Genomic DNA, 22,570 nt, shown 5'->3' on the forward strand with positions numbered 1-22,570 from the left:
GTCTGTTCTCTCACTGACCATCCATCCCTCGTGGATTGAGGGTCTCCTCTGTGAGGAACAGGGTTGGATTCTAGGAAAGCAGTGATCATTGAGTCTGGGGAGGTATTATTATATAGTAGAACTGGAGCATGGACAACCCAGAGGAAGACAGCAGATCGGGGGTTCTGTGGGCAGTACACATGGGGTTCAGGCTGCTGGTGCAGTGGTGGCTCTGTCTCTGTGGCTGTCCTGCACTGATGTAGCCTCTTCACATTGAGGGGCTGACTTGAACACTGGATTTAGAGGAAAAGGCATCCAGTCGGTGCTCAGGACTGTGGGATCCCTCTGTATGGGGTTCACGTGTGTACAGGTCAATTGTTGAACTGGAATAGTCAGTCTAAGAAGGAGATGTTGAACCTGACCTGGCTTGCTGAGCTGCAGACGGGGCAGTGTTGCTAACACAGTGTTCTCTGATGCGGGAAATTAAGGCCTTATGTGTGGCATCCCAGGCCAGTAATGAAGGCAGACGGAGATTTTCAGAGGAGTGTCCTAGAAAGATTTATGACCACTGCAAAGTCTGAAAGGATATACATCAGGTCAGGGGTGACCAACTCTGCATGTGACAAGGACCAGGCAGGCACCTGAAACCAGCGGCCAGGGTACTGCAAGGGTCAGAGTAGGGAGAGGCAGGGACCCCAAGAGCCCACACCCCCCTGAAAGGGGCATCTGCCACTCAACCCCCGCTGACCATAAGTGGGAATGAGGGCCTTCTGTGACATTCAACTTCCAAATGAAATCCTTTAGCTTTTTAAATGTTGGAACCTACCTCAAAAAAGGGGGGGTCATCCTGTGGGTCATATAAAATATATTAGCAGTCTGCAGTCTACCTGCTTATGACTTGTTCCCAAAATTTAACTTTGAGGTTAAATGATGATTTTTATTGTTTACTTGTTACATTTTTATTTTGTGTGCTTTTATGAGTATACAATATTATTAGAAGCAGAGAAAAAAAGGAAAACATCTTTTATAACCCAAGGGGCTACTTACCTTTGAATTGTTGTTCGTGCTATCTGGACAGATGGGGGACAATCAGGTTGTCTGGATTGTGGGGAGGGCTGTTGGAGCATGAGCTCAGAAAAGGGGAAAGAAGACCCCTATCTAAGGAGTCCCAGGGGCTGCTGACTGAGGCAGCAGGTGGGGGCCTGGGGGCCTTTATGTGCTGGGCACCATCCTCTGTGTACCCTATGCTTTCATTCCATCCTCTGTTTCCTCATTCATTCATTCATTCACCAGACATATACTGAGCACTTGTAGGTGTTGAGCACTGCTCTGCCCCCAGGACACAGCAGTGAACAAAGTAGGCAAAACTCCCACCCTTGTAGGATTTGAGTGAGGGAAACCAACAAGAAATGATAATAGGATAGGTCTGATGGTGATAAACACCATAGGGAACAGGCAGGAGTGGGGAGAGCGAGGCCGGGGAGGGCTGCAGTTTCTAATAGGGAGGTCTGGGAGAGTCCTGCTGAGAAGAGACCTGAAGGAGTTGTTTCTCTCCTTAATACATGTATTGCTTGCCGACTGTGTCAGGAACTGTGTTAGGCACTGTGGAGGGTCCCCTGGGCACATTCCCATTTTGTGATTTACTTCCTTTTACAAACTTAGAAACAAAACTTAGGTGTTTTTGGTTGCATGTGACAGAAATACAGTGCACACGTGCTTAAATTTAAAAAAAAAAAACTCACTTATTTGGCAAATTCAGTGATAGTTCTGCCTTTAGGCGTGGCTAGATCCAGGTGGCTAATCTACATCATCAGGAATCCATCACTCTCCATCTCTTGCTCTTTCTCTAAATTAGCTTACTTCTCAGATGGGCTCTCTGACCAGGATGCTCTGTACCATTTCAAGTTTCCACCCCATCACCTCAAAAAATACTACACTAGAGGACTACATCTCTTTTTCTTTAACTCCAGCAAAAGCCTTATTCTTCCAGGCCAGGTCCCATGCCCATATTGGGAGGGTTGGCCCTTCCTGAATCACAGAGTTTAACAGCTGGGGAGGGGGGTCCCTCAACAGAAGATCAGGGTGCCATTGGCAAAAGAAGGGAGACTAAATGCTGGGCAGTTAGAAACAGCAAACATCCATCCTGGCAACACTTGCCAAGGCTGAAAAGAGCCTGCAAATGGGGGTACCGTCAAGGGTCCCAGTCTATCACCAACATGCCATGTGACCTTGAGCCAGCTCTTAGTTTTCTAGTGTCTAAATAAGGGTGGTATACTAGTTGGTTCTCTGAAGATCCTTCTAGCTCTTAATTTGTTTGAGTTTTAGGCACATTAGTGGAAAGCAGACACTATTTCATTAAATTACTGGGTTTGAAACAATACAGAATCATGGTTCCTGGTCAAACACGTGGATAGATTTTTTTTGCCCATAACCAACTCTTTTGATGAATTGCTGAGAAAGCTGGGGGAGAAAAGGGGAGACACAAAACTCACCCCTGCTTGAGCTGTGTTATTGCCTAGTTGCACCCACCTACAGCTTTGGCCATATGTATGCAAGGAAGCTTTGTAAACTTTTTAGTCCGGTGATGGGAAATGAATGCATTGCCACAAAATTTCATGTTCCAAAGGCTAGGCTGGCACATTATGGAAGATTTACCCTGGCTTCACCTCCCAGCGTGAACTTGTGAGCAGGCCATGCTTTAAACAACAGATGACTGTCAACAACTGTGGAGAAAACCAGCTGTGGGGATGTCAGCATGAGTTTCCAAGGCACTGATTAGATGTCTCAGTCCAGAATCCCATCTTAATGGTTATGTCTCAACTCTACAGTTAGACAAATACCAGTGTATTTCCCTGGGAAGATAAGGAGGGATGACAGGGATTGCTCCTTGGTGACTGTGCTAGTGTGACTTACCCTTTATGTTCATGAGACGTCTGCAGGGTCAGTGTCTGTGCTGCATGGTGAGGGACTTGGCCATGACTCATCTTAAAGCTGGAAGCCATGCACCACCCTGCCATAGGAAGTACTGGATATATTAGTGTTGGGCTGGACAATAAAATGTTGAGGACAAGAGCCCTGGGGCCCAACTGGTTTGGTTCAAAACCAGGCAGCATTGCTGTTTCCTGGCTGTGTGACCTGGGGCAAGTTACTTGAGCTTTCTATGCCTCTGTTCCCCATCTATAAAGCTGGACAATAGCACCTACTCATAGAGTATTGTCATGATTAAATAGGAGAACACATGTCAGGCTCTCGTCAGCCAGAATAACTGATGTTGGTGGTTCAGGTGTCATTCCTGTGCTGTCATGGGCTAACAGGAGGCAGAGGGCTATCATATTCATAATGGCTAACACATATTGTGCTTATTACATGACAGACCCATTATACTTATGTGACAGACACTATTCTAAACTCTTCCAAGTACGTTAACTCATCTAGGTAATGTGATAATTTATGTTAACTCAGGTGGGTACTATCATTATTGTTGTCACTTTACTGATGAGGGAACTGAAACACAAAGACTTACATACTTGCCCAAAGTCACACAGCCAGTGAGTGGTGGATGTGGGATTTGATCCCAGACAACTGGCTCTAGAGTCCTTGTTCTAACCACCACGCTTTACAGTCTCCCTAAAATAATAAGAGCTACACAGAGCTTCCTGTAGGTCCGGAATTGTTTTAAGCACTTTTTATAAATTGGCTCATTTAACCCTCCCAACCAACCCTCTGAAGTGGTTGCTATTTTTCTCCCCATTTTATAGACTAGGAAGTCAAAGCATCCATAAAGAGGAGATCACATCCTGATTAGCTGGGTGATTTAAGACAGGGAAGCTGACCTCGCTGAGCTTTAGGGTTGCTGTGGGGAAACGGGTGACTGCTGACCAGACTATGCAGACCTGGCATGGAGCAGACCTTCTCTGGAGGGTGGCTGTTTAACTGTTAGCGAGAGAGCCTGTCTCGCAGACTCCAGCTCTATTCCTTGTCTTGAGCTGCTCCTGGTAGCTGAAATAGGGCCGAGAACTCTTGGAAGGGTGTGGCTTCTTGAAGGAAAGAGGCCTTTGATGAGATGTCTCTACCCCCAGCTAGGTCCCCTGTGGCTCTAGGGCATAGCGTGACTCACCATGGATTCTGTGTTATGTCTCGAAGGTGCAATTCTGCCTCCTCCCTCCCTAGAAGGCAAAGGCAAAGAGACTGTGCATCTATCCCAGCCACTTGGGGGCAAACTGCCTCCTAGGTCTGGGCCTTGGTTTGTTTAGCTGCAAAATGGAGTGAGTGTGGGATGGAAGCATACAATTAAAAGCACCAAATCCAGAAAGTTCCATATTTTCACAATGTGGAATAAGCAAGTCTTCTTGCCTGTGTTTTGCATAATGAACACATAGAACTTTGCAAGGCATTTTTCCAGTAGCTAGTTCCTGGTATCCACTGTTTGAGCTGAGCCTAGTTCCTCCATGTGAAATAACACTGAAAGCTATATCCTCATCACGATGTTTGTGGTTTATTTTGCCAAATTAATTATTATAAAGGTAAATTTAGTTCTGGGTCATTTTATGTTATTGGAAAATGCTGCCAAATTGCTGCCAAATTACCCTGTGGAGGGGTGCCTGGCTGGCTCAGTCAGTTAAGCATCCAACTTCGACTCAGGTCATGGTCTCACAATTTGTGGGTTTGAGCCCTGTGTCAGGCTCTGTGCTGACAGCTAGCTCAGAGCCTGGAGCCTGTTTCAGATTCTGTGTCTCCCTCTCTCTCTGACCCTCCCTTGCTCATGTTGTCTCTCTCTCTCAGAAATAAATAAAACATTAAAAACAAATAAAATTACCCCATGGAAACATTGTATCAATGTATACATTCAACAATTCTGAAACAAAATGTCTATTTCTCCACATTCTTGCTGCAATGGGGTCTTATCCTAGAAAAATCACCAATTTGGTTTTTTTTTATTTTTTTATTATTTTTTATTTTTTTACAAATAGTTTATTGTCAAATTAGTTTCCACATAACACTCAGTGCTCATCCCCATGAGTGCCCTCCTCCATACCCATCCCCCCTCCCCCCTACATCCATCAGTCCTCAGTTTTTGTCAGCATTCAAGAGTCTCTCATGGTTTGCCTCTCTCCCTCCCCCCAACTATTTTTACCTTTCTTCTCCCCCATGGTCTTCCATTAAGTTCCTCTTAATCCAGCTATACGTGCTGGCCTTAAAGATTTCTGAAGGTTCATACATGGATTCAATATCTTGAAAGGTGTTTTTCTTCTTGGCATTTTTGCTGAATAAAGTTAGTAGGCTTATTTTGATAAATCAATCTTTTGGGAGAAGCCATGTTGCCCAAAAGGAAGATTACTGACTTTGGGGACCCCAGATTACTGACTTTGACTGACCACCATCATGTCTCCCTGCGCTCAGTGGGATGGGTGTGGACTGCACCGTCTGCTGGCCTTGTTTGGCCCTTGAGTCAGCGCCTCTGTGCTGTGGACAGGAGTACTTTTGGTTTTGAATGTCAGGCTGCGGTGGTATAAAGGCAGTAGTGAGAGGTTGAGGGGCTCCTGATCTTCCAGAACCAGCACCAGCACCACTGAATTAGTGATAATAGTTAATAATAGCCAGCATTTACTCTGTATACCCTTTACAACTTGGGTTTACTTATATCTCACAACTATTCTATAAAATGTAAAATCTAACATTATCCTTGTTTTTCATATTCCAAAACTTGGGTTCCTAGAGGCCAAACCATTTGCTTAGCATCCCCAGGTAGCAAGTTCCAGAGCCAGAACTCATACTCAGCCCTGCCAGGTATGGAGGACCCTTGAGAGGTTAACTACCTGCTCTTCAGTTCTGAACAGCCTCTCCATGAATCTGCCTCCCTTGTGCCTTTATACTTATTAGTCTGGCCCAAATGCAAGCAGGGACCTGGCAGAACCCCTGATTGGTTCTCAGTCTTATAAAGAGTTGAGCAAGTTGGGGAGCAGGTAAAAAGATGAGTTTCTACTGGACTGCATCCCTGCAGCAGGGCTCCGGAGAGTGGGGAGAGCATCTCTGCCTGGGCGACAGTGGGCGGTTGCCATGGTGGCAGCTATGGCAACAATGATGCAAATACCGGCCCTGTTCCCACTGGAGCCCAGCTGGTGAGCTGGGAGACCAGCAGCCCAGGAGAATGATCAGGGACTTGTTCTGTCCTGTGCAATGGGACCACGTTGGATAGAAATATTTGATAAATAGCGCATAACTGATCAGCACAGTTAATTTTTTCTGTCTCCAGTTTGTGACTTTTGTGGGTTAGGGGCCAGAAAATCCCTTAGACAATTAGCAGGACTCAGGGGCCAAGAGCAGGCACCTTGGAATTGGGCTGTCTTGCTCTGACTTTTAGTAGCCATGGAGCATTTCCAAGTCTAACCTCTCAGAACCTTCTATAATGGCCCTTATTTTCAGGGCCGTCATGAAAATCAAATCAATTAATCCACATAATGAGCACAGCACTAATAGTATTATTTTTATTATTGTTAAAATAATAATATTACTGTCTCACTCAGAATTTCTCTTACTCTGAGTATCTGTCTTGCTCAGAATTACTGTCTCTTACCCAGAATTTTGGAGGTGGCTTGCTGTTTGTCATAGTGATGAAATAATCTCAGTTTGAGTGGTGCCCTTGGCATTGCCTTTCCTCTTTATCCATATATGCTATAACAAGTCTGTCGCGGTCCCATCCCTACCACCGTATTTCACTGACAGTTTGGGAATAAACATGTTTTTATGTGTGGGCCCCAGTCACTGCCAAAAACAGCATTTATGGAGATTCTAATTACCTTGGAGACTGTGGTAGGTCCTGTATCAGAAAGTCAATAAACTGCTTTAAGCAATGCTGGCTAATTTAAGAATTTTGGTATTTTTAACTGCATTAGAATCAACAGAACAGTTGTTAGAGATGCCCATTTCTGAATCCTAATTTTTAGGATTGCCATATTCATTTTGGAGGTGTTGGGCCACCTACATATAGATTTATTAGCTTCTGATCAATATATTATTGAATAAAGTGTGAAGACTATGTTCTGCCCCACCCTGGGCAAAAAAAAGAAGAAATTCTGGGAGAGTGCCTATAAATATAATTTTTGAGTTTGAGCTTTTCAGGACTTGAAAAACATGAGTTTATCTCCTTCCTCTTCTTTTCTGATTTACATATAGTTTGACAGAACAATTCTAGACTTTTCTTACTTTCTTTTTAAGAAAAAAATTGGAAAGAGAGTTCAGGATGACTTTTTAAAAAAAATGCCTCCAAAGGGCTGTTTATTTGACTCAAATCCCTTTAAAAACATAGAAAACTCAGCCATTAAAATTTTTAAACTAAAATCATACTTTTATGAAAGTAACATGCACACAGTAAGAATATACCAATGAATCTGCATGGATTTTTATTTGTAGGTGTAGAAAACCAACACATAATACACATAATAATCTCAGAGGAGGAGGAGGATTTTAAAGTCCAGCTGCACTTTATGTAAAGAGGAACCAACCAGTAACATTGGCTCTGGGCCTAGTACATAATAAGCAATTCGGTCTCCCATCTTCTTTTCTTAGTTGTCACTGCTTCTGTAATGCTTTTAATATCTGTTTCTCTGTTCTCTGGGGTCAGACCACCTGGGTTTGAATCCTGGCTCTGCCATCTATTAGCTGTGTGATTTTGAATAAGTCGTTTAACCTCTCTGAGCTTCACTTTCCTCATCTGTAAAGTGGGAATAATAAAAAAGTACTTACTTATAAAATTGTTTTGAGGGTTGAGTTAATATTTATTAAGCACTTAGAATAGTGTCTGGCACATGATAAGCATTTATTACCTTTTTTTAAAGTAAACCCTTAAAAACATGACCTCCATGACAGAGAGACTGAGGATTCTCTTGGCTGATAAGCAAAAGCTCATTGGTGCTGGTAAATTCTGATGACCATGACCTAATCCCACATCTGTGGAGCTGAGGGTCCAGAGGCTGTCATCAGTGGAGAGCTTCAGTTTTTGTTTCAGATAAGACTGGGGGAGTGCCTCTCAGTGGTGGCTCATGGGAATGTTAGGTACGTACAAGGAGTCCTGTTTAGAAAAACACACATTCGGGAAAGAACAGGCTCTCCCCAAGGCAAAACTTTAGAAAAACAACAATCTGCTGCTCCTTGATTAAAGGGTAGAAAACTAATTATCCTTTCCGGAGGGACGTGAGGCCGCTCTCTGCTGGACTGTGACCTGGAGGTGCAGGATGTGGATTTCCTTAGGATGTAATGAAGCCTTTCCCATTGAAAATGTGCCATAATTCAGATGGATGCAGGTGGGGAGAGGGAGAATGATCCCCTTGCTTTTAAAAGTGACCCCTAAATGCTTTTGAAACATCATCTGCAGGTCAGCACTTTGAGAAAATGAAAAAAATAATTTTCCTGAATTGGATTTCCAAAAGACCTCTGTTACAAAACATCCCTTTAAAAATATTCTGTAATTTCTGCTAATTACACCAGCTTACAGTTAGCTTGAATGTTGAGATTTGGTGTTGCCAGTGAGAAACCATTCAATCCACTGATGATACAGATATGAAAGCCAGTATGAAGAGTAAATGGAGAGCATGTTATTTTCATGCTGAATAAATGCCAAGTAGTATTAATGCTAGTTTCTTTAGCAAGGGAAGGGAATGTAAACATTCCATCTCGGGGTAATTTGTGTGTGCGTTTCTTCAGTCTTCCATACCGTCCTGTTAGGGATGCAAAGTTCCTGTTGACCTGTATTATTTGGCTGGAGACGTCAAGAAAGTTCAAAAAAGTCTTGCAAATATTTATTGAGCATCTGTCATGTGCCAGGTGCCCACAGGGTAGGAATAAAACATTAAAAAGACAGATGAGGTGCCTGTCCTTGGGAAACTCATATTTTAATGACCTCAGTAGACTAGCCAATACCTAAGATTCTTGTTTACTTACTTTTTCTACCGACATTGCTTTTAGGTAATCTTTAGACCAGCCCCTCTCAGCTCTGTCCCCAACTCCACTCACTTCATCTTGTCAAGTCACCAGGCACACCTGCTTTGCCAAATTCAATGGGCATTTCTCTGTCCCCTACTTAGTGATGTAGTTGAGCACTCCCTCCCTGAAATCCTTTCTTCCCTGGCTTCTTGAATGGTCCTCTCCCCTTGGCGCTTCCCTCCCCGAGGTGAGGCTTCTCCTCAGTCTAAAGCGTGACACTTCTCGAATGTATTCTCCAGTTTCTTATATCTGACTGCTCACTCCAATCTCCATTTGGAGATCCATAGCAACTCAGATGATCTGTCTGCCCTTGACTTTTGTTTCCCAGTCTGCTCCTCCCAAAGGTCTTCTCCCACTTCCTCACCATCTCCGTCTACACCGTCTTGCCCCTACAACTGTTCTCTCTACACAGCATTGAGAACAGTCCTTTTAATACATAGATCGTGTGTCTTCTCTGCTCAGAATCTTCCTGTGGCCTCCCATATCACTCACTCAGACTAAAATCCAGAAACTTTGTAGTAGTCTTTAAGACCCTTGCCATCTGGTTTCTGCTCCCAAACATCTCTGAGCCTCAGATTCCAACTGGAAAATGGACATGGGTAGACCGACTTCATAGGGTTGTTATGAGGAGTATGTTAATAATTCCTGTTCAGTGCTTTGTGTACTATCTGGCTCACAATGGGAGCTTAATAAACGTTAGCTCTAAATATTTTCTGAGCGTCTACGAAATGCCAGGCATCACTGTAGGCATGAAGGATGATGAGAATAAAACATAGTTCTGTTCTCTCAGAGCTTACCTTAGGAGGCAATCAGCTTTATGGGGAAAAACAAAGCAGAGTAAGGGATGGGGGATGGTACGAGTAGCTGCTGTTTGACTGTGTGACCGGGACTCATTGTTTTGTGACCTGGATTTGGTTTCAAGTTGGAAACTGAGGCTCAGGGAAGTTCCTTAAGTTGCCCAAGATCACTTGGTAAACTTGGGCTTGAACCAGGGTCTTGGAGACTGCACAGCCCATGCTATGACTGCCTTATGTGTCTGCTGTCTCTCTTTGGTGGATTTACTTTGTTCTAGAAAGATTCACGGTCACTGTCCAATACATGTAAATGTGAGTGAGCAACCTGTGGCCCACTCTGGACTTGAAATATGCGAATGGACAGGAGCATTGGTGCACTTGTCATGATGGGATGGTGTCTTTCATGGTGTTTGGGTTTTAATTTCCTGGGGCGGTTATGGTGTTTTGTAGATACTGTGTCTGGGATGAGAAGCATGGGAACGATAGTGTGGTTGGTAAGGTGAGAACCATATATAATCCAAAATATACTTAAATGCTCTTGGGAAGGTACCGTGTTGGAGCCTGACATGCCCTCATGACCAGGGTCCCCTTCCTCTGGTGCTGTTCATTTTGACAGTTTCTAAGTGAGGAGCTGACTTGAATTTGAGGAACTTTTGTTCAGAAACCCAGCACCATCTGAGAGAGGCCTGGGAAAAGAGAGAAGGCTGAGATGGGTGCAGATCCACAGCCCCACGTCAGGCTTGCCTCAGGGTCCATGCCCGGTGCTTGAGGGCCCCAGGAGAGGCCTTAACGATAGATACCTGTTCTTTTTCTCAAGTGCATATGGTTGTATTCATGGTCTGTCAGTGTGTCTGTAAGGCTGCTATGATACTGCTGACCACAGACTTACTGCCGGCAAGCACCATGCATTCATCTTCCAGCTGCTGATCAAGGTCTTACGAAGTGCAGGGGATACAGAGGCAGCAGTGAACCTAAATAACATGGTCCCTGGTCCCTGAGCTCATTGCCCAGAAGCAGGTTCTTAAAGTACACCTTCTGTGCACCACGTGCCAAGAGCTTTACTTATATTAACTTATTTAATCCTTGCAGCAACTGTATAAGGGAATCCTGTTATTACCTTCATTTTACAGATGGGGGAGTAGAGAACAGAGTGGGTAAGTCACTTGTCTCATGTCACACAGCTAGTGAATGGCAGAGCCGACTCCAAGCAGATGCACTTGTCTCCGCTGCAACCAAACCTCTGCTTCATGGCACCACTTGGGAATCACTGAAATTTGCCTTTGACGGTTCTTTTTCTGGATTACTGCACTCATGAATGGCTTTTCTGGAGATAGAAGCTTTGTAGGAAGCTCAAGGGTGAAAGAGAAATGTAGCAGAATGCCTCATGAGGTGGGGGCAGAGGATGGAACGGGCATTGCTACAGAATCTCTGAGCACGGAGAGCAGGGCCATGCGTGGAGAACAGGAGGAAGCCAGAGGAATTTTTATCATGGTTGAAGGACTGACATAAATATGCGCCTCCAAGGCAGGGACTTATAGGGCGGATTTCTCACAAGTACGGATGAAACTTCACATCTCAGCCAGTTTTGTCAATTCCCAGGCTGCACAGAATGTTTACTCTCCTGGCTTTTATATACGTAATTCCGGCTTCTGGAATAGTTAACAGTATTTTGTTTTGCATTATTATTTTATGAGGGTTTTTTCCATTAGATATGTATCTTTTATTTTGCCTGAAAATTATCTTTATTTTACCATCACTATTTTCAATTTTTTAAATCTTTTAAGCAGTGAAACTTACAGCTTTTTCCCCTTTTTAAAGAAGTTTTCGTTTAAATTTCTGTTGGTTAACATACAGTGTAATATTAGTTTCAGGTGTACAATTTAGCAATTCAACACTTCCATATAACACCCCATCACGACAGGGCTACTCCTTAATTCTCAACACCTATTTCACCCATTCCCCCCACTCACCTCCCCTCTGGTAACCACCAGTCTGTTCTCTATAGTTAAGAGTCGATTTCTTGGTTTGTCTCTCTCTCTCTCTCCTTTTTCCCCCTTTGTTCATTTATTTAAGAATTTCTTAAATTCTACATATGGGTGAAATCAAATGTGTTTATCTTTCTCTGACTAATTTATTTCACTTAGCAGAGTACTGTCTAGCTCCATCTGTGCCATGGCAAATGGCAAGATTTCATTCTTCTTTATGGCTGAGTAATATTCCACTATATGTATGTATACCACATCTTCTTTATCCATTCACCAGTCGATGGATGCTTGGACTGCTTCCATAATTTGGCTGTTAAATAATGCTGCTATAAACATCGGGGTGCATGTATCCCTTTGAATTAGTGTATTTGTATTCTTTGGGTAGAGATACCTGAAAATACGCTCAACATCACTGATCACCAGGGAAATACAAATCAAAACTACAATGAAATATCACCTCACACCTGTCGGAATGGCTAAAATCAACAACACAAGAAACAACAGGTGTTGGTGAGGATGTGGAGAAAAGGGAACCCTTTTGCACTGCTAGTGGGAATGGAGAGTGGTACAGCCACTCTGCGAAACAGTATGGAGGTTCTCAAAAAGGTAAAAATAGAACTACCCTATGATTCAGCAATTACACTACTAGGTATTTACTCAAAGAATACCCTCATTATTAAAAATAAATAAATAAATCCAAATTGCCTAATTAAAAAAATTGTGGTAAAATACACATATTTACCATCTTAACCATTTTAGGTATATAATAATTCACTGGTATTAAGTACATATACAGGGTTGTACATCTATCACCACTACCTAAATTCAGAACATTTTCATCACCACAAAAGGAAATTGTTCACCCATTTAGCAGTCACTTCCCACTCGCTCTTTCCTCCATCTCTTGGCCACCATTATCTGCTTCTGACTCTGTGGATTTTTGCCTATTCTCGGTATTGCATATAAATGGAACCATACACAATGTGGCCTTTTGTGTCTGGTTTCTTCCACTTTGCATAAGGTATTCAAGGTTGCTCCGTGTCCCAGCAGGTGTCTGTACTTCATTCTTTTGAATAACATTCCATTGCAGGCATATATGCCTTTGTTTATCCATTTTTATTCATCAGTTGATGAAATTTAATATATGCCTTTTTAATATGGTTACTAGAGTTCCAGGTATGTGCTAGACACTTTGCTACATGCTCTCTCCCGAGTGAAAAGAGTCCTTACATATTATCAACAAAAAAAAGAGCATCCCTTTATATAAATGGGTAAATGACTTGAACAAACATTTCACAAAAGGCGAAATATAAATATAATCATTTCAGGGGTTTAAAAAAATTATTTCAATGTCTTCTCTTTAGTTCATTCTTGAATTAGTTTGATTAGAGTAGTTCTATATTATTTAGGACCAGATCGTAGACTTTTGTTTGAGATAATCTCCATTTGAGAAAAATTTCATATGTTGACCTATTCAAGTAAGGATATGACCTGAGGATAATTTCCTGTAATTTTTCCAGAGACTGTATCTCTAAAGCCTTTGAGTATTTTTCTTCTGAATTTTTTAAACTCAGATTGATACTAATAACATCATTTTGGAGAGTATGTCTCACTTTTCAAAAGGGTCTCAGTTTATACATTTTGGTTGGTCACTAACTGCTGAGACATAGAGCTTTGGCTTTTTAAAGTCTGAGGTTCTTTGAAATTACATGTGTCATTTTTCTATACCTGTGCTGTCCAATATGATAGACACATGCCACATATGGCTACTGAGCACTTGAAACATGGCTAGTGCCAATTAAGATTGATGTAAGAGCAGCGGTGCCTGGGTGGCTCAGTCAGTTAAGTGTCCACCTTTGGCTTAGGTCATGATCTCACAGTTCATAAGTTCGAGCCCTGCATCAGGTTCTCTGCTGTCTGCAAGGGGCCTGGTTTGGATCCTCTGTCTCTCTCTCTGTCTGCCCTTCCCCCTGCTTGTGCATTCTCTCTCTCTCTCTCTCTGAAAAATAAATAAACATTAAAAAGATAGATTGATATAAGAGTAAAGTACTCCTTGGATTTTGAAGACATGAAAAAATTAAAATATCTGTAATATTTTTTTCTATTACATGTTGATCTGATAATAGTATCTGGATATATTGGGTTAAATAAACTATATTATTAAAACTAAACTTGTGGGGCACCTGGGTGGCTTAGTCGGTTAAGCGTCCGACTTTCGCTTAGGTCATGATCTCGCGGTTTGTGGGTTTGAGCCCCGCGTCGGGCTCTGTGCTGACTGCCAGCTCAGAGCCTGGAGCCTGTTTCAGTCTGTGACTCCCTCTCTCTCTGACCCTCGCCTGCTCACGCTGTCTCTCTCTCTCTCTCTCCTAGAAATAAATAAAACATTAAAAAATATATTAAAAAAAACACCTAAACTTGCCTATTTCTGTTTACTGTTTTAATGTGACAGAGAATTTAAAATTACATGTGTGGCTTGCATGATATTCCTATTGGACAGTGCTGTTCTACAAAACAGCTGGTGGAGGGATAGAAAATGGGAAAAAAGCAGTCGGAACAGACACTTATGACTTCTGTGCCTTCAGAATCTTGAAAGTCCCCCATAAGAGAGGCCGTCGTGGATCAGGACGCCTGCCTCCCTGCTAGTCTCTGCCTTCATTCTAGACCCCTCAGCTATCTTCTCTTCCCTCTACCCAGAGGGATCTTTCTAAAGGCAAATCCCATGTCATTCCCCACCATGTCGCTTCAGTGGGACCCCATCACCCCATGACCAACCCCCCAACCTTAGCCTTTAAGTCTCTGCCCTGCCCAGCCCTGGCCGCCTGTTCAGCCTCATCTCATGCCTCTCTGCCTCCTTCCCTACCTGTTAAGGCCTTTTAGTAAATGTTGTTATGATTTTCCTCACTTAATATGTTTCTATAGTAAGGACTTAAAAATATATATGTAAAAGATGATGTCCGCATTTATGCTTCCCATCCTCGACAAGCTGTATACATAATCACTTACTGTCAACAGTCGGGCACACCCTGGGCACACACATATCTGATTCTATACGTGTGAGTGCGTGTGTGTAAATGTAAATGGATTTACATGTTGCCCTGCCTCTTTATCACAAACTGTATTTTATGGTCTTTGCTGGTGATGGCATAAGTACACCTCATTGTAAAAAAATTTTATAACATTTTTTTAACATTTATTTATTTTTGAGAGGGGGGAGGGGCAGAGAAAGGGAGACAGGATCCTAAGCACGCTCCGTGCTGTGAGTGTAGAGCCTGATGCAGAGCTTGAACTCATGAACTGTGAGATCGTGACCTGAGCTGAAGACAGAGTCAAATGCTTAATTGATTGAACCACCCAGGTATCCCTCACACCTCTTTATTTTTAATGGATGCCTTGGTATTGTATTATATGGCTATGCCAGAATTTATTCATTTGTTATTGTTATTAATTATAATCTATTTCACCTACATAGCAAAATATAGGCTGTTATAACATTCATATCTATACCTACCATTGAGATTTAATAAACATCTTTTTGCCCTGTTAGCTTCAGAATTTTTATGTGAGTAATTGCAACATTACAGGTAGTGATGTAGCCTTACACAAGCCCCACCCCAGTCCCTTTCCCTCTCAGTCCCCAGAGGGAACCATTTTTTTGCAGTTGATAAAACCTTTTCATGGGTGACTGGGTGGCTCAGTCAGTTGAGTCTTCGACTCTTGGTTTCAGCTCAGGTCATGATCTTATTGTTTGTGTGTTCAAGCCCCACACTGGGCTCTGCGCTGGCAGCATGGAGTCTGCTTGGGATTCTCTCTCCCTTTCTTTCTGCCCTTCCCCCTCTCATGTATACATGCACAAGCACTCTTTCCCTCTCTCTCTCAAATAAATAAACTTAAAAAAAAAAAACCTTTTCACATGTAGTCTTACATTTTTACTGCATACATATGTGACCAAAACAATAGAGTACTATCTTGCAAGATTCTAAATAGAATCCTATATCATATCATTGTGTATACCTCCTGCAACTTGGGTTTTCTTTCCTCTTTTTTTTTTGAGATTTTTCATTAATATATAGTCCTATGTGGTCTTCCATTGTAAAGAAAGAATATAGCTTCATTTAATAATCTGTTTCTTTATTGACAGATGTTTAAGTGGTCATACTCAGCTTCCAGTTTTTCAAGTATGCCATCTCTCTTCTACATCTTAACTCTTGACTCTTAACTTTAGCAATTAGTTCTTCCAGTTTTGTCTATTTAGGTAATCTTTGCAAAGTTCGACCTCCCGCATTTTTAGCTTGCTCTTCCTGTCGCCTGGCCTACTGCTCTGTCTTACCACCTGGTTGAGTCCCTTACCTCTGTCAGGTCACAGGGAGGCCTTGTTTCCTCTGGGAGGTCTGTCTAGCTCCTCAAATGTTGACTGAGCCCCTTTGGCTCTCCCCATTACCACTCTTATTTTTCTTTGAGACTTATTATGCTGTTCTCTCTCACTCCTGTATTCCTTTTGTAAGCTTCATGAGAGCAGACACTGGAGCTGTGCCGCTCACGGCTCTATCTCTAATGTCTACTCGGTGCCTGCTCTGTGAAGGTGTTCTTTAAGTGCTGGAGAGAAATTAATATGTGAGCCCTTATGATTGGGTACAGACCCCTTCTCTAAGGGGGAAGGCTCTCCTTCAGGGTGCATTCTCAACAGGACTATTGCAGAAGATGCAGCCAGTGCCGAGTGATTGCACTCGTTGACTCTTTTTGAGGTTCTGTGATCCTTTCCCCCCATATTTTATCAGGAAATAAAGAGAGTTGCAGCCATGGCATGAGTGGAACGAAACGGAGTGTGGACTATGGAAACATGTTACAGGTGATGCCCTTGTGCCTTTGTTTAAGAGTCAAGCCTAGGGGCGTCTGGGTGGCTCAGTTGGTTAAGCATCTGACTTTGGCTCAGTTCATGATCTCCCAGTTTGTGAGTTTGAACCCTGCATTGGGCTCTGGGCTGACAGCTCAGAGCCTGGAGCCTGCTTCAAACTCTGCCTCCCTCTCTCTCTCTCTGCCCCTCCTCTGCTTGTGCTCTGCCTGTCTCTGCCTCTCAAAAAATAAATAAACATTTAAAACTTTTTTTAAAAAGTCAAGCCTAAGTGATGAGCTTTCCATTGGGCAAACGACCTCTTCACATTGAGCTTCTCCACAGAGAATTGGGTCTTCTTCCACCTGGCTAAATACCTGCCAGTTCACCCTTAGTCATCACAGCCAGAATTACACAGACATTTACCTGAAAGGGACTGTCACTGTCTTAAGTGGTCCAACCAGGATATGAATGCCTGGCACAGGTGGTACCATAGTCTGCCCTAATTTGTCTTGTAAAGCGTAGCCATTTGGCTTTCCTGATATTGCTACAGTTGTCTTGTTGCTCTTGGATAGAGCAAAGTAAAACAAAAGAAAAGAAATAAAAGGAAAGTCTTGTTAGCAAGATGCCCTGGGTTGAGAATTAAGACATTAAAATATTTGGGGTGCCTGGATGGCTCAGTCAGCATTCTACTCTTGATTTTGGCTCAGGTCATGATCTCACGATTTGTAAGCCACCCCGGTGCTCTGAAATATACCCCTTTTTAAAGTAACCACTACACCCAATGTGGGGCTCAAACTCATGACCCCAAGACCAAGAATCACATGCTCTACCAACTGAGCCAGCCAGGCTTTCCTTGAAACATTTCCTTCATGAATAAGGAGGGGATACTTTAATAGCTAATTTGAGTATATAATAAGTGCCAGATTCTTTGCCAAACAGTTTATGTAATACATTAATGCTTCAAGTTTGTGAGGAGAGATTATTATTCCCATTTTACAGATGAGAGAATGGAGGCTCAAAGACAGTAGAGAGTAGGGAGCCTGGTTGAAGTCCTCCAGCAAGAAGGGGAGGGAATCCCCAAGTTGGTTGTACCTCAGACACTAGGCTCTTAGCCCCACATAGTGAGTGCACGGGCAGTAAAAGCATTCTACGTATTCACTTCTGAAACCCATATTCTTAGGAGCTGCTCTGGAAATGGTCACTAATCCTCTTCTCAAGGTGGTGGAAGAAGTTGTATTCACGTCCATGTGGTGGGAAATACATTCTGTGGCTAACCCTGAGGGCTTCTGCTCCTGAGCTTATTCTGTTTGATTCCAGACACAGACACACAGACACACACACACACACACACACACACACACACACACACCTGAAATTTGAGATCATTCCCTCAATGAATCTTGCATCCTGACTTTTTGCTCCTCCTGTGGGCATTTCTCCATCTGGATAGTGTTTTTAACTTTTCTTCCCAATGTTTCCTTCAGTTGTAGCCTCCTTCCAGGCAAGAAGCTGTTCCTCCTGTGTCAGTGGTTTCTCTCCTTTTCACACCCTCCCCTGCCTCCCGTCGGTCCCTCCGCAGGGGTGGATGGTTGTTGGTCAGCGTTGTCCCCCTGACATCTGCAGGATGGACTGTGCTTCCTAACCATGCATGCACACACCGTGCACAGGCCTGGCTCACATCCGGGGTCTGAGGACTGGACACACTATAGATAACCCCCTCCAGCCCTGTTAGGAGGCTGTACCTTTGTGTTTTAGAGACCTGAAGAACCAAGTACCATTTTCTCACTTGGACTTTTGCTGATAGTGCAAAAAACTTGCTTCCTTTATTTTTTCTTTATTTTTTATTTTTATTTTTAAAAGTATTTTATTTATTTTTGAGAGAGAGATAGAGACAGCATGAGCAGGGGAGGGTCAGAGAGAGAGGGAGACACAGAATCTGAAGCAGGCTCCAGGCTCTAAGCTGTCAGCATAGAGCCCAATGCAGGGCTCGAACCCTCGAACCATGAGATCATGACCTGAGCTGAAGTTGGAGGCTTAACCGACTGAGCCACCCAGGCATCCCTCTTATTTTTCTTTAATAATTTTTTTAAGTTTATTTATTTTGAGAGAGAGAGAGTGCACAAGTGAGGGAAGAACAGAGAGAGAATCCCAAGTAGGCTCCATGTGTCAGCAGAGAGCCTGATGGGGGGCTCGAACTCACAAACCATGAGCTCATGACCTGAGCCAAAATCAAAANATGAGGCTTCTAAGTTTGAGGTCCTACTAAGCTAGTCCCTTCATTAAGAAACCCCCAGGCTGCATTCTTCCAGAAGCATGCTCTGCCCTGTTTGGCAGGGCTTCTTTCTTTCTTTCTTTTTTTTTTTGGGGGGGGGNATTCTTCCTATCCATGAGCATGGAATGTTTTTCCATTTCTTTGTGTCTTCTTCAATTTCCTTCATAAGTTTTCTATAGTTTTCATCATACAGATCTCTTGTATCCTTGGTTAGGTTTATTCCGAGGTATTTTATGGTTTTTTGTGCAGTTGTGAATGAGATCAGTTTCTTGATTTCTCTTTCTGTTGCTTCATTGTTGGTGTATAAAAATGCAACTGATTTCTGTACGTTGATTTTGTACCCTGCAACTTGGGTAGGGCTTCTTTCTATATGAGAGGTGCTACATCCTCTGAATCTAGAGTCAGACACACTGGGTATGAATCCCAACTTGGCAACCTACCCGCTGTGTGACTTCTGACATGTGGTTTAACCTCTCTGCATGTCAGTTTATCTGAACTGTAAAGTAGGGTAATAATAATATCCCCCTTTATACCATAATATTATATGATAATATGTTATGATACAAAGTATATTATTTTTTATAGTTTATTTATTCATTTTGAGAGAGAGAGAGTACACGCAGAGGAAGGTCAGAGAGAGAATCCCAAACAGGCTTTGTGTTGTCAGCGTAGAGCCCAATGCAGGGTTTGATTCCACAAATCATGAGATTATGACCTGAGCCAAAACCAAGAGTTGGACGCTTAAGCTACTGAACTACCCAGGCACCCCCAAAGTTATATTATTTATTTAGAAGTATATAATGATGGGTGCCTAGTTGGCTCAGTCAGTAGAGCATGTGACTCTTGATCTTGGGGTCAAGCCCCACTTTGGGTGTAGAGCTTACTTTAAATAAATAAAAAATATATTTTAAAAATAAGTATATAATGCCATTATAATATGTTTTGTATTATATATTTATATATAAATATTATAACATATGGCACCATTATAACACTATTTGTATGTCATGTATTAGCAGTGTACTGTAACATAATGTAACAACCTATCTTATTGCGAGACTTAGACTATGTGTGTAGGCAAAGTGCTTAGCACAGTCCCTGGCACATCCCCAGCACGGTAGTCACTGTTGATTATTGTGGTCATGATTTTCTGTGGACCACAACATATAAAATGGGAACACTGACTTGCAGTGTTCTGGTATATGTTGTTGCTTTGGGAGCACTGAAGCTCATCAAATAATTAGGAAAGCAAAGCCCAATTATAACCCGGGAGAGGAGGGAGCAGTATCCAGGGAGATGTTTGGTTAAATTCTAAGTTTTCTTTTCCCAAAGGAGAAATGCTTTTTTAGAATAACTTAGACCAACATGTTACTTAATAGAGAAGAGTATTAAATCTAAATAACCACCCACATGTTCTGTTTGTCTTGAGATGTTATTAGCCTGGGTTTTTATTGCTGTACGAGTGGGTGAGGAAGAGGGTGAGGCAGAAGTGGGGCTGGATATAAAGAGACAGCAGGTGGGAGTTCCCATCTGTTTTGGTGAGTTGTCCCAGCTTTCTGTGTCAGTCCTGTGTCCCTGGTCGAAAGCTGCTCTTTGAGCCAGAATTTGGGAGGAGGGGGAGGGGCTCTGTGCCGACATCTTTAGAACTGAGCAGTGATAGACCTGGATTTAGAACCCTCATCTCGTCTTGACCATGTACTGGGTATTATTTCTCCTGTTTAGCACATAGGAATATGAAACCTTGTGCTCACGGTCACACAGCTAGTAAAACACCATGGGATCTGAGATTAGACAAATGAGATTAAAATCCTGTTTTTACCTGTGTGCATCACTTAATATCCCTAGGTCTCTGTTTTCTTATCTATTAAATGGGTACAGTGAGGACCTAGCTCGCCGTGTGATAGTCAATGAGATTAACTCTACAGAGTATTAGCATGTGCTGTTTTAAGTACTCAATAGACATTAGCTGCTGCTGTTATTATAATTACCTTGCATGTTGCATATTTATCTCTTTCGTACGGTAGAGGCCATCAAACCTGAGGCACTGCAGGGTACTTCTGCCTTGCATTACTGCTGATTATGGCACAGAGGCCGAAGTAGAGGTATGACTGTCATGTGAAAAACCAACACCACCTCTTTGGTACATCAGTGACTAAAACCCCAGGGAAAGTCCAAGATGGACCTTTCTCAGGGATGCTTTGCAGTGAGGTGGTACTTCAAGCAAACATGAAATTTGGATTTCCATATCGACAGACAACATTTTTGGAAGGAATAGCTTACTACTCCACAAACACATTGTAAAAGGTGTCCCCGGCGGTGTGTTGGCAGCTCCAACATTGGATTCTCTCTTCAGGACAGAAGCGAGGTGTCCCTGGTGTGCCTGGCGCTGCCCAGCCACAGCGCCGCTTCTCTCCATCCCTGTACTGTGTACCTGTTCTTGTGCTGACCCCACTGGAGCCTGCCTCTGTCATGTCTAAGGAGATTGCTTCACGTGGAGGGATTAATAGGTGAGGAAAACAGTTCTGACAGGTTAGGCAGTGGCTACATGTCCTGTGGACCATCCCTCTAAAACTCTGGAGCTCAGGTGTGCCCTGCACCGAGGAGAGTTCCAGGCTTACCTCAAGCTGTAAACACCACCTGAAGGCGTCCCTTTGGGGATTGTTTGTGTGTGTGTGAGAAATGAAGAGCGTGATTGCAAGCTTCGTCTGGCTTTTTGATTACATCCAGGTTGATTTTTAGATTAGATTTTATTTTTTTTAAGGGTGAGGGGTTGACTATTTCTAAGGGACTCTGGAGCTTCCCTCCCAGGGGACTGGGAAGGAGGTTGGAGTGTGTTTGGCTGCTAAGGATTGGCCAGCTGTAAAAAGCTTGGCTGCCGCGTTTGCCTGGGCTGTTTGTCCAAGCATCTCTCTCTCTCTTTCTGATAAAGCTACATCGGAAGTGGGTGATTTCCTCTGAGTATCTAACCCGTGAGTAATGAAACACATTGTCTTGTCTTTTCTCCTCTTCTAGGCCTAGGCGGCTTCTGCAAAACAGCTTCCCTATGTTTCCCTCCTCTAGAGCCTGGAATTTCCGAGGGGTAAGTGTTTTCCCAGGAGTGGTCCCTGCTGCTCTACACCCTCCTCTGGCTGCTCCAGAGAGGATGCTGTTGGGGGTGGCTTTACTAATCGGTCTTCACCAAGAAAGCTGGGTTTTAGCACTTAGAGGAATCAAAGTAGTATCAGTGGCTGTGGCTTAATTAAAAAACGTGAGTGGCCCACTAAGCGACTGCTGATGTCCGTTTGCCCTGGAAGGTCTTGGGCTACGTGAAGCACCTGGTGAAGTAGCCAAGTCAGGGTTGATGATGGGGACCTTGTGCCTATTTCTCAGGAATGTGGAGGGGCCCAGTGCACAATGAAGATGAAAGAAATTGGAAATGTTCAGTCTGTTAATATGTAGATTTATGACTTCATGGGGAGCTTTGTTTTCCAGAAGGAGAAGCCTGTAAGCTCTAAACTGATTTTAAGGGGAATCATAAAAATCTCCCAGTCATAAAGCCATAGACCCTTAGGAGTGTAGAAAGGGTCCTAACATCCTCCTGATGCAAAGTTCTCTTCCTTAACATAATGATGATGATGATGATGATGATGATGATAAAGTGTATGGAAGCCTGCTGTGTGCTAGCTAAAATGAATCCTAGCTCTGACCTCAGGAAGAAGACCATTGCATATGTAAAGAATGCTCAGAGCTC

At 43.0% G+C, this 22,570-nt stretch overlaps 1 protein-coding gene across 1 annotated transcript in view; it reads left to right on the top strand.

The window, feature by feature from the left end:
* The window catches only part of ARHGEF3 (Rho guanine nucleotide exchange factor 3), a 301,504-nt gene that overhangs the window by 72,949 nt on the left and 205,985 nt on the right, over window positions 1-22,570 (top strand). The window contains exon 3 of the mRNA XM_077776708.1: window positions 21,853-21,919. Within this exon, the coding sequence (XP_077632834.1) occupies window positions 21,853-21,919 (67 nt within the window). The remainder of the gene's footprint in view (window positions 1-21,852; window positions 21,920-22,570) is intronic.

This window comes from Crocuta crocuta, unplaced genomic scaffold (genome assembly GCF_008692635.1).
Source record: "Crocuta crocuta isolate KB4526 unplaced genomic scaffold, BGI_CrCroc_1.0 scaffold87, whole genome shotgun sequence".
Taxonomy (NCBI): domain Eukaryota; kingdom Metazoa; phylum Chordata; class Mammalia; order Carnivora; family Hyaenidae; genus Crocuta; species Crocuta crocuta.